The 12,917-nt window shown below is 40.0% G+C and overlaps 1 protein-coding gene across 1 annotated transcript in view; it reads left to right on the forward strand.

Moving 5' to 3' along the window:
* Tango6 (transport and golgi organization 6 homolog) overlaps nucleotides 1–12,917 on the forward strand; it is a 210,287-nt gene that overhangs the window by 5,281 nt on the left and 192,089 nt on the right. The window contains exons 2-5 of the mRNA XM_063247563.1: nucleotides 3,465–4,102; nucleotides 6,071–6,187; nucleotides 8,256–8,397; nucleotides 9,553–9,689. Coding sequence (XP_063103633.1) covers nucleotides 3,465–4,102; nucleotides 6,071–6,187; nucleotides 8,256–8,397; nucleotides 9,553–9,689 — 1,034 coding nt within the window. The remainder of the gene's footprint in view (nucleotides 1–3,464; nucleotides 4,103–6,070; nucleotides 6,188–8,255; nucleotides 8,398–9,552; nucleotides 9,690–12,917) is intronic.

The raw sequence follows: 12,917 nt of genomic DNA on the forward strand, positions 1-12,917 counted from the left end.
TCTCTAGTGTACATTGTTAGCCTCTAAATACATGCTCAGACTACCAGACATAGGCCTGCAAAGTCAGTCACACAAGACAAACACTAAGTTGTGTCTTTTTTTTTCTGGTGCCAGGGATCAAACTCATGACTTGTGCTTGCCAGGCAGGTGCCTATGCCACTGAGCTAAATCCTTGGCCACTGAGTTATTTCTTTACTTCAGTTCTATCATTTCAGAAATTTCAGGTTTGTGGCTCCTAATTTCTCTTACATTTATGTCTCCTGGGCTTGTTGTGGGTGAGATAAGGGTGAGGCATGCAAAGTTAATCAGACAATATAAGCATTAAGTTACTTCTTTGCTTCAGTTGCTATCGTTTCCAAAATTTCAGGTGCATGACTTCTAATTTCTTTTATGCCTATGTCTCCTGGACTTGTTTGGGTAGACTGGAGGTCTGAGATTGCTTGCTGCTCCTTTGTCTTGACATTTTCCTGTGTTCCTCTGGATCAGGTTGCTGAGTCCGATTCCTGCACTGGCTGCTCATCCCATGGTTCAGGGGACTGGGGCAGGCACCTGGGTTCCTCTGATGTGAGGCTCCCGGGGTGGTGGAGAGATGCAGGACAGTGGCCCCACCTACTCCTCTGATGGTGTTAGGGCCCTAGGACATGGCCTCTTCTCCAGGCCTATGAGAGAGGGCAGCCCCCTCCCCACTAGGCCCCTGGCGGCAGGCCCACCAGGGGAGTACCCAGTCCAGTAGCAGAGGGGCCTCAGGGCAAGAGGCCTCTCATTATTTTTGTGGTTTTTTTGTTTTTATTTTTGTTTTTTGGTCTTTTTTGTTTTTATCGGTACCAGGGATCGAACTCACGACTGCCTGCTTGCAAGGCAGGCACTTATGCTGCTGAGCTAACTCCCCAGCCCCTACCTCTCATTATTTTTAAACAATGGACTGGGGATGTAGCTTGGTGGTAGAAATCTTGCCTATTATACACATGCCTTGAGTTCATTTCCAGTAGTTAAAAAAAAAATGTTGGCCGAGTGTGATAACATATGTCTGATTCCAGCATTCCAGATACTGAGACAGGAGAATTGCTGACCAGCCTGGGCTACATAGTGAGTTCAAGATAGCCTAAACCACGTAGTGAAACCGTGTCTCAGAAAAAAGTTATTACTTTTTCTTTTTATAGAAACATTTATGATTCACTAAAGGTTTTTTAAAAAGTAAATTGAAAAGTACTTTAATCTCATTAGCTAGATGTTCCCGTTACTAACATTCTAGGAAATACTAATTTTTCTTTTTTCTATTTGGTAAGGTGCACTAGCTCTCACTATGTGGTCTAGGTTGGCCTTGAACTCACTATATAGTTCAGGGTGGTTTTGAGCTCATAATTCTCCTATCTCAGCCTCCTATGTGCTGGAATTATAGGTGTGGGCCATTAGCACCTTACAGTAATACAGAGCAAACTTGATAAGCAAGCACTATCACTGTGCTATTTATCTGGCCCTTATTTTTCCTTTTTACAAAATTGATAATATAAAATATATTGTGTTATAATCTTAAAGTAATTTTTTAAAATCTTTTTGAGACAGGGTCCAGTTCAGGCTGGACTTGAGCTCACTTTGTAGCGCAGGCTGGCCTCAAACACAAAAATCTTGTCTCAGCCTCCTGAGTGCTGGAATTATAAGCATGCACCACACTCCCCACTTAAAGTAATTTTTTAGTAAAGCAATGATATATGTTTATTTTTTTTTTATTTTTTTATTTTATTTTTTTTTTTGGTCTTTTTTGGTACCAGGGATCGAACTCACGACTGCCTGCTTGCAAGGCAGGTGCTTATGCCGCTGAGCTAAATCCCTAGCCCCTGATATATGTTTATTATAGGCAATTAAAAATATAATTAAGAAAAAAGTATCAGCTGGGAGTGGTAAAGGCTGAGGCTGGAGGGTTCCTGCAAGTTCAAGGCCATCCTCGGCTATACTGTGAATTTATGGCCAGCCTGAAATACATGATAAGACCCTACCTCAAAAAAAAAAAAAAAAGAAAAGAAAAAGAAACCACAGAAACAAACAAACATCACCCAGGCATATGGTGCGTGTGTATAACCTCAGCACTGTGGAAGGCTAAAGCGGGAAGATTACAAATTCAAGCCTAGCTTGGGGGAATTTAGTGATTTAGCAAGACCCTGTTAAATTAAATTAAAAAAAAAAAAAGGAGTGGGAATACAACTTGGTGTTCCCTGATTCAACACAACTTTGAGGCTGCTGTCTATGCCTGTGTACCTGTATATATTCTAACACAGTTAGTGTGAGACTGTTGCTTTATTGATCAGTTTTCAGAATAATAAACAAGCAGTCTCCAAAGGTAACCCATGGAAGTTACCTCTGTTATTTTATGAGTCTTAGATTTTTTTATACTTGTTATGTTTCAGTTATTACACTCACTGTTCCTGTCCAGCTTTTAGCCTGTAGGACTCTTGGACTGTCTTTCACAACTGCTCTCATGCCTTTTAATTCTGCTTACCTTACTGTGATGGCAAAGACTTCCAGTACTATGCTGTGCTCTTTTTATATTATTAAATATATTATTTACTGGAAATTTTTCTTTATTAGATTGAGAAGTTCCCTTCTGCTCCCACTTTGTTGTGAGTTATTATCATGAATAGTACTGAGTTTTGTCAGATGCCTTTTCTGCGTTCATTGGAATGATCACATTGCTTTTCTCCTTTAACTGTTAATAGGATAAATCATATTGATTGAGTTTTAAATGTTAAGCCAGCTATGCCTTCCTGGGATAAACACTACTTAGTAATGAAATATTATTCTTTTTATATATTGCTAGATTTGGTTTATTAATATTTTATCAATTATTACTTTTTTGTGTGTGATGCTGGGGATTGAACCTAGGGCCGGGCACATGATAGGGAAGCTCTGTACCATTGATCTATGTTCTCAGCCCCCATTAAGGTTTTTAAAAATTATTAATGCATTAACTTATTTATTTATTTACTTTTGAGACAAAGTCTCACTATGTAGCCCAGAATGACCTTGAACACATAGTAATTCTCCTGCCTCAGCTTTCCTGAGATTACAGGCATGCAGCGCTACATTCAGCACCTAATGTTTTATTTTTTTGCAGTGTCTTTACACATGTAGAAAAAGTAAGTAGGAAGTACAGAGAGTTCCCGTAGCTCCTCCTCCGTGCCAGCTCCAGTTTCCTCTTATTAACATCTTACTTTAGTGTGGTACATTTGTTACAGTTGGTGCACTGTTGGTGTTATATAGTTGTATGAGTTTGGATAAATGAATAATGTTAAATTTCAACCTTTACAGTGTCATATAGAATTGTTTAAGGAAAATAGTTTCATGTCTCTAAAAATCCCATATCCACCTGTTCTTCCTGCCCTTACCCTCAGTCCCTTTGCAGGAAGCAGGCAAGGCATTTTATGTTTGTTTGCTGTACATATAATCTTTTTTTTTTTTCCCTCAAAAAGGATCTAGTTCAAGTTCACTACAGATCACAAAACGTAACGTCTTACTGGCTACCTTGAAATCTAACCTCTGTGCCTTGGAGGACATTCTGAAGGATCCTCATTGGAAGAAACTGAAGCTCCTACGGGATGAAATTGGTAATCAGGCAGAGTGGCCACAAAACTCTGTGGACATCACTTGGAGTTTTACTTCTCAAACTTTGTTGTTGCTGTTGTGCTTGAAGGAAACCATGGTCCGCCTTGCAGCTGATTTCAATCCAGGTAAACCCAACCCTAGGACGCCAGAAGTTGCTCCTCCCCTGAGCCCTGATACACTTAGTATCTCACAGCAGAAGACTGTCCAGTCTGCTTTGCAGTTTGTGGTCACCTTGGGAGTCTGTCCCTATCTCATGGCTGGTGTCGGAGCCTCCCTGAAACACAGGACTGAGTTTGGTGCTGTCGTTCAAGATGTGGTGAGTCTGGATGCTACGCCCCATGCAACCCGGAGACTTTACACCAGCTGCAAGGTCCTTCTAGATGTTGCTAGACATGCATCTCTAGGGAGCTTGATTTTCTGCCGCCACTTTGGGGATATTGCAGCAGGACTGTGCCAACTGGGGTTTTGCCCAACCAAAGGAAAGCCACCAACACCTGCAGAAGAGGTAGGCATGCATTGAGAGAAGGAATGAGAGAAAGACTGTGTGGACCTATTTGTGTATGGTCATTTTAAACACAACTCTTAGTTCTTTGAAAATGGGCCCATTCAATGTCAAAGCATATCAGTGGGTAAATTAATTCTTTGGTGGAGTTAGAAGCCATATTTGTTGAATGTTGGTCCTTTGCACACCTGGAGAGTCCATCATTTCATCTGCCTCTTGTCATTTTGTGGAATAGCAATTGAAGGCTATTTCTTTGAACTACTATTTACAAATGTATATAATACCTGCGTTGAAAGATTACTGTTTATAAAGTACCTTGGGCCAGTTCCCTGCTAATGCTTATCAGAAAATAATTACTGCTAATATTAGGATTAAATCACTCACATCTTCTTAATTAATTTCTTGGGAGGATCAAATGAGAAAGAGTATAAAGCTCTTGGTCCAGTGGTAATGCAGTCCTGTTCACTGTCCTTATTAACTGTTAGGGATATAAGTCTGTTCCACGCTGTCACTGTCAGAAAGCAGCTGAGCGCCAGCTGAAATTCTGGACCACAGAAGTTGCTGTGGAGAGTGCAGCAGCATAGTCGTCTTCTTATTTGTCATCTTCAAGTGATTCACACACTAGTTGGGGGAAACACTCGTGAGTATGATAAAGCAGGGACCACGATGTCCCTTGTGACCCTAACCACCACTGCCCGTGAGCACCACTGGCAGCAGCCTTGGAACTAGCCAGAAATAGCTATTAAGGTTTAACTGTGTCGGGATGTGCAAGAGGCTTAGTGGTAGAGAGTTTGCCTCACGTGAGCGAAGGCCTGGGTTCCATCCCAGAACACATAAAATTAAGATATAACGGATCGAGGGTTACTGTGGCTCATACACAGGGCGATTCTTAGCCATACAGTGAGGTCTCACCATGTCTTTACTTCTCTTTCACCTGCTTATGTTATCCTGGCCTTTTGTGTTTGTTTTCTCTCCTGCATGTGTTCATAAGCCTTTGCCTAAAAGCTGCGGTCATCTAAGCAGTAGCACAAAATTCTGAGCTCCCCCAGTGGCCCAGAACAGAGCGCTGTGCCTTTTACTTCAGGTTGGTTCAGTTAGAGTGCATATAGCCTGCACTTCCCCGAGTTAGGGAAGTCTGGATCAAAGGTCTTATTACTGGTACTGAGGCCAAAAAGTAGAGTCTTAGGCAATGAGAAAAGAAAAAGAAATCACACAGAACAAGTGGGAAGGGAGGATAGGGAGCGGGCAGAGAGGAGTCTCCATGAGTGTACATTATGAAGCTGGGTGAAATCCACCAATAGCTACTGCCCTGGGTAGTACTTGAATCTATGCTACAATAGGTATGGACAGGACCCTGGCTGTTTGGGTCAAGGTGAGTGAAAATCACCAAAAGGGATCAGTATTGCGGGTGCTCAGGGATGCCCCCAAATAGCACTGCTCATTGTTGGCCAAGTTCAGAATGAATAACATGGCTAGTTAACAGAATAAGGAAGAAGGAAAGTCGAAATGTCCCCTCTATTGCTCATAAAGACGAAGTTGGAGAAGATAGCTTATAGGTAGAGACAAATCCAACCACATTCCAGAATTAGACATTCTACACATGAGTCCCAGAAGCACTGCAGCGCCTTCTGCCCAATGGCAAGAATACATATGTTCCTACTCAGCGAGACAGAGCAGGCAGCCCACAAGAAAAGAGAAACGAATGGAACAGTGCATACTAAAACTGGCAGATGAGTATATTTCAAGTTACCAATAAGATGTCATACCTCTTACAAAGAAGTGTAGTGAATGATGGAGGGAGAAAGAGCCTGGAGTGTTTTCCTAGCACAGCCTCCTCCACAAGGAAAAAAACGCGGGGAGGATAGACGCCTCCCCTTCTCTCCCCTCACAAGTACTCTTATCTGGTGTTACTTCGCCTTCTGTTCCCTGCCTGGTTTATATCTTGCTAAGTCAAGTCCTTATTTCCTTTAGGTTTTAACTGAAGAAGAACGAACCTTAGCCAGGGGTGCCTTGAGAGACATCTTGGATCAAGTGTATCAGCCATTAGCAGTTCGGGAATTACTTATCCTCCAGGGAGGACCTCCCCAGGTATTCGGGCCCAGGGGCTCTTGCCAGTGATTGGTTAACTGATAGTGTGTGGTGTGTTGTCTGCTTCTGGAAAAATAGCTGGCTTTAGTTCCCTACTTAATGAGCTAGTTGAGCTTTACTTCATCCTTTAGATCATTAAATGTATTTATAAAGTGAAGTGATTTTGACCCTCAGGATAATTTAAAAGACCTGTTCTTTCATCGAATGGTGGTCACTTTCCCAAGAATATTATAATCATTTTTTAAAAAGGCATATAGCAGTTTTCTGTAGAGTTTATTTTATTGTTTTAAAACTGCGTCTTTTTTTTTTTTTTTTTAACTGCGTCTTTTTTTAAACTGTTTGACAGTGTATACTTTTGGCGGAAATGTTTGGATGACTTATCTTTGAAGGGAGTATTTGAAGTCAAGAAATTAAAATTAGAGCTATTGTTTCTATTCTTAGTTCCTTTGTTTGAGAAACATACTAGTATACTACTGGCATTAAATAGTTCCTGTTTTTCTTTAAATATAATTATCTGAAATTATTCTCTTTGATGATGTAGATAGAATTGTCCATTTATTTGCTTTTAGTACCTAAGTTTTTGTTACCAACCTAGATATGTAAAGAGTGAGAGACTGGGGCTGGAAGTATATATAGCTCGGTGGCACAAGTGCTTCCCCACAAGTGCAAAGTCCTGAGTTCGATTCCTGGTACCCCCCCAAAAAAACAAAACAAAACATTGAGATGAAAAGAATTGTATGTGAGGAATAGGGACCAGCCAAGGCTGACAATAAAGATGTCTCCTAGTCATTTTCATCTCCTCCCTAGAATATTCCCGTAGCTTCCTTCAGGCATCGCTGGCCTCATACTCCATTACAACATGAATGAGTCCACAGTTCGCCAGATTAAATGAAGTGCTTCATAAGAACAAAAAAGCAAATATATTGGGGTTACGTACACCAGAATTCAACCTAACATATAGGTGTATCAATTTGTAAACCTTTCTACTCCTCACTTTCCTTATCTGTGAAATGAGGGATAAGAACAGTGCTTTCCTTATAAGTCCCTTTTGAGATCATGTGGTAAGTACTTGGAATAGTGTGTGGTACTTCACACTCTTTTTTTTTTGGTAGCGGGATTGAACGCATGACCACATGCTTGCAAGGTTGGCACTTATGCCACTGAGCTAAGTCCTGGGCCCTTCATACTCTTGTAATAATTATCAATCCTCTTTAGAAAGGAAAGAGGACAGACTACTAGGAATTAAATATTTCTGTCACTAATTTTGATGCTTATATAGTAAAATAACAGTGATTGACAAAAACACTCTAGCACAGAATTAACATTCTAGCACAACATAAAAATGCTAAATATGCTTTGTTTGTGGTGACTCCACAGATCTCTGAAAAGGAAGCCCTTAAAGAAAGCTAACCCTTTTTTGAGACTGAAGTGTAGAGATCAGAGTATCCAAGTTCATGGAGTCAAAGGCTGGCCTGTTTCTCACAGTTGTGAACTGCTGTTAGTAGCAAAATTATGGTCCATAAAAATCTTTCTGGAAGCTAGATTTCATTGGAAGGACTGCATTCAGAGACTGTTCACATTAACTATGTTTTCCAGTACATTATACTCATGATGTGTTTGTCTAATTTTGGGTTTGATATTTCATTGATATTTTACTGTTTTTACTTCCTTAAAAGTAATACTAAAAAAAAAAAAAAAGTAATGCTGAAGGTTTTGTAAAAAGTGTTGGGTTTTTTTTTTAAGGAAAAATGATGTTGTTGCTAGGGATATAGCTCAGCCGCACAAGTGCCTGCCTGGCAAGTGCAAGGTCATAGGTTTGATCCCTGGTACCAGAAAAAAAAAAAAAAGAAAGTAAGTTTTTGTTTGTTAAGTCCTGGGATTAAACCCAGGACTATGCACATTCTCTGTCACTGAAATACATCCTGGCCCCCAAATTTTGCTTGTCTGAAGTCTGTAGAATAGAATACAGTGTTAATTGTAAGTACGACTCTTACTTTATAAAAAATAATATCTACATATCAAATCTGTTTCATTGACGTTCGTAATCCATTCTTTGTCTCCTCATCAGTCTTGCACAAGTGCGAAGACACAGCTTAGGTGTCAGACCCCAGCTTGGCTTCGCCGTCTGTGTGGGCAGCTGCTCTCGGAAAGGTTAATGAGACCCAGTGGTGTTCAGGCAGTAGTCCGGGGCATTTTGGAAGGAGCAGGTGGTAAGAGACTGTTTCTGTCACTTGGTTTCCGGGTCCCTTTGATTCAGTCTGAGGTGAATCACTGGTTGTTAGCATTTGCCTTTAAAACCAGATTGAGAACTGGAGGCTTAGCCTAGGGTTAGAGTGCTTCCCTAGTATGCATGAGGCCCTTGGTTTGATCCCCAGCATTGCAAAATATAAAATAAAATAAGGATTAGGCTGCACCCAGGGCGTACAAACTAGAGGGCTGCTATAAGAAAATTTGGCCCTATTTTTGTATTAAGTTTGCCCCTTGCTTGTGCTTGTATATATTTGTTGTTACCTACTGATAAATGTTTTTCTCATATTTGTCATTTCTAGCTTTTCATTTTTTTGTGCAGATCCAACTTCCTTCTGCCAGAAATTTCTTTGACAATTTTTTTAAAAATTTCCTTTGTGGTACTGGGAATTGCACTGAGCTACATCCCTACCCCTTTTTGTATTTTTTGTTTTGAGACAGGGTCTCACCAAATTTCCCAGGCTGGGCTCAAATTTGGGATCTTCCTGCATCAGCTTCCCAGAGTGCTGAGTTATAGGTATGAGCCACCCATACCTGCTTCTTTTGACATTTCTTAGGTCTACTGGCAGTGAGTTTTTTTTTTAGCTTTTGTTTATCTGAAAATGTCTTAGCTTTATCTTACTTTTTTCTTTTTTTTTTTTTTTTGACAGTACGGGGGATAGAACGCATAGCCTTCACACTGAACTACATTCCCCAGCCTTTTAAAAAAATTTTAAAGTTTTAAGTTTTTGTGACAGGGCCTGGCTAGGTTGCTGTGTTGCCCAGGTTAGTCTTTTGATCTTCCTGTATCAACCTTCCATAGTGCTGGGATTAATAGGCATGTGGTATTTAGCTCCTCCTTTCAGTACTTTAAAGATGTGACTATGTTGTCTTCTAGGTTGTTTGACTTTTGTTAAGAGGTCTGCTGTCTTCATTTTTGTTTCTCTTGTGTGATACAAAAATTTTGGGGCTGGGGATTTAGCTCAGCGGCATAAGCACCTGCCTTGCAAGCAAGCGGTCATGAGCTCGATCCCCGGTACCGATAAAAATTTAAAAAAAATTTTTTTAAGGCACATTTATCACAGGGGACTTTAAATAGCAAACTACTGTGGTGGTTGACATCTCTCTCCATGTGACAGCAGGGGCAGCTGGCGGGAGTGATGCTGAGGCAACAGCTGCCGACTGGAAGAAGTGTGACTTGATTGCAAAGATCTTGGCCTCTTGTCCCCAGCAGTCTCTTTCACCAGAGGATTACTACAGGGACATTTGCCCCCAGGTAAATCATCTCATTTCTTTAACCATTCTGCTTATTTGGAGATGAAGGACTTTAAATGTTCCTCTAAAACTGAAGTAAGAGCAACATAATATTTGTCTTAGTTACTTTTCTCTTGTTGCAGACATTATACCTGATGCCCAAAATTAGGGAAGGAGAGGTTTATTTAGCTTATTGTTTATGGAGGTTTCAGTCCATGCCCGGCTGGCTCCAAGGCAGAGTGGCACATGGCAGAGGGCAACAGTTCATGGCAGCGAAAAACAGCACAAGCAACAAGAGCAAAAGGGGAAGAATATGGAGAGAAAACTCTTTCTGTGTCTTATATAGTTTGAGGCCACACTCACTTGGGTGTAGCACTCACACCCATAATCTCAGCATTGGACCATGAGTCATTCACAGACTCTAGAAACCCGCCTCCATGACTTCATGAGGCTTTGGGGGACATCCAGACTCAAACTGTAACAGTATTATATTTATTGTTCAGTGAGAGGCCTTTTTTTGGTCTGTCTGTCTTTTCTTTCCTTTTCTTTTTCTTTTTTGGTACTAGGAATCAAACTCAGGACCTTGTGCTTGCCAAGCAGGTCTATGTGCTATGCCAAGAGGTCTTCTTTTTAGGGAATAAAAACCTGTGGAAGAGAGGAACGTAACTGTTAGGTTTAAGAATGCCTTGCCAGAGTTGGGCATGGAGCTTAGTGAGAGAGCGCTTGCCTAGCATGTGTGACACCCTAGGTTTCAGCACTCCAAGAAAAAGAATTCCTTGCCATTCTTAAATGTCTAGGCAAGCTTGCTGTAGAGATAGCCTATGAAACTATAAAGTTTCATTGTGTTCTCTATCTTTTCTTTGTGTGTATTTTAAATTAGTTTTTAAAGTAGATATAAGCTTAAGGAGGTAAACTGATAACAATTTACTGGGGATTTTTTTGGTACTGTAAATTGAACTCAGGGCCTTGAGCTTGCCAGGCAGGTGCTGTGCTGCTAAGCTATGTCCCCGGGCCATATCATGACAACAATTTTTTTTTTTTTTTTTTGGTGCTGGGGATCGAACTCATAACCTTGCACCAGCCAGGTAAGTGCCTAATGCTACTGAGCTAAATCCCCAGCCCCATGACAGCAATTTAAAAGGCACAGAAAATTAAACAGGCTGTAAACGATCTCTCAGAGGTAGTTTGTGCCACCAACTTCATTCATTTTTCAGAGATAGCCGATGTATGCTATAGAGTTATATGTGGGTATATGATTGTATGTATGTATGTAATTCTAATTTTTACTCAAGTGATAACTTGCTATGTGCATTGCTTTTCATTTTGCTCTTTCCATTTAATGATGTGAGGTGTGACTGAAAAAATACAGTGAGTGTTTTAAAAAATTATTACAGTAGGAGACACATTGCCATTACCCCTCTCAGAATACATACCTCTCCTTGCTCTTGCCACTGTCAGAAGCGGTTCTGGCACTCCTCTTTCATGTCTTTAGTTGTGCTGTCATGGCTGTCTTGATGTCCTAAATCAATTAAAGTGTTTACCTTTCACAGTTATTTTGACTTTGGGGTGAGTCAGAAGTCACACAGTGCCAGATCCACTGAATAAAGTAGATGAAGCCCCACGATAATGATTTACAATACTTTTCCACTTGGTGACACCTGGCAGGAACATTTATTATATTGTGATCACACCCCCTAAAGACTCTAATGGAAGAAGACTTCTAAAACTTCACCAAGTGCCTAGAGCTATGAGATACGTGTGTTTGAAATGAGAAAGAATATTTTGAGGGGGACTAATGGCAATGTGATTTTTGCTGTAATGAAGGTTTTTTTTTTTGTACCAGGGATTGAACTCACAACCTTGAACTTGCCAGGCAAGTGTTTACGCCACTGAGCTAAATCCCATTCCCTAATGAAGGTATTTTAAAGTTAAACATTTACTGTTTATTTTGGTCACACTTTGTATTACTTCTATGTCATTTCATATAGAGTCATTTCACAGATACCTTATTCTTTATTTTTATTGTTTTTATTTCTATTTGTCCTTTTTCTTTATTTCTATAAGTACATGTTTGCAGTTATAATAATTACATGGCTAGTACATGTACCTGAAACACCTTAATTCTCTTTATGCCCCCTGCCCCTCATTCTTTTTTATGTGTACTTAGTATTTTGTCAGGTTAATGTTCTCAAATTTATGTAACCATTCTGTTACTGATAAACATCTGAATTATTTCCCTTTTCTTGCTATTACAAACTGTATTACCATTAAAATACCTGTATTATAATTAAAATACCATTAAAATGCCCAAGTCTTTGGGACTTGTGCAGGAGTTATAGGAATAATTTCTAGAATTTAAATGACTAGTTAAAAGAATATGGGGCTGGGGATTTAGCTCAGCGGCATAAGCACCGGCCTTGCAAGCAGGCAGTCGTGAGTTCGATCCCCGGTACCAATAAAAAAAGAGAAAAAAAAAAGAATATATACATTTGATATTTTTTTAAAAAAAGAATTAATATGTCACTATGTTGCCCAGGCTGACCCTGAACTGCTGAGTTCTGCCTCAGACTCCCAAGTAGCTGGGATTTCAGGTGTGCATGTCTGTGCCTGGCTCCAAGATCTTGCTTGAAAAATGCTAAACTTATTACTTTCTAGATGAGTAAATATTTTCTAAAACTAGTAGCTAGGGTATCTGTATTCAAGAAGTGATAAAAAGCAACAGGTTTGAGGCTTGCTGAATCTGCTTTGGCCAAAGACTGTTTCGGGGTAGAAAATTCTCTTGTCTGCAAAAAGTAGAAAAATCACTGTTAAGTCAATAATCAGAAATGAGCTTTTCTCCTGGTTGCTTATTTTTGAGAGTAGCCATCTTCTCTGGGATGGTTCAGATACATCAGGCTCCTTGGACTCTAAATATGTTTATATACTTTAGGCAGATAATTTCAGTTGACTGTGTTAATTATAACTTCAAAATTTGGTAGGAGTTAGGGGAATGAATATTTGGAAATTGGGGAATAGTTTAGTAAATTTTCACAGCTTGAATTTATTTATTTATTTATTTATTTTGTCTTTTTCCTTTTCATCGGTACTGGGAATCGAACTCACGACTGCCTGCTTACAAGGCAGGTGCTTATGCCGCTGAGCTAAATCCCCAGCCCCTTATTTTTCCTTTTTTAGTACTGGAGGTTAACTTCAGGGGTTTACAAACCTAGGTAAGTAGTTCTACCATTGAGCTATATCCCCGGTCCTTTTT

Source organism: Cavia porcellus, unplaced genomic scaffold, assembly GCF_034190915.1.
Source record: "Cavia porcellus strain 051 isolate PalLab524CR breed Dunkin Hartley unplaced genomic scaffold, mCavPor4.1 scaffold_4, whole genome shotgun sequence".
Lineage (NCBI taxonomy): Eukaryota > Metazoa > Chordata > Mammalia > Rodentia > Caviidae > Cavia > Cavia porcellus.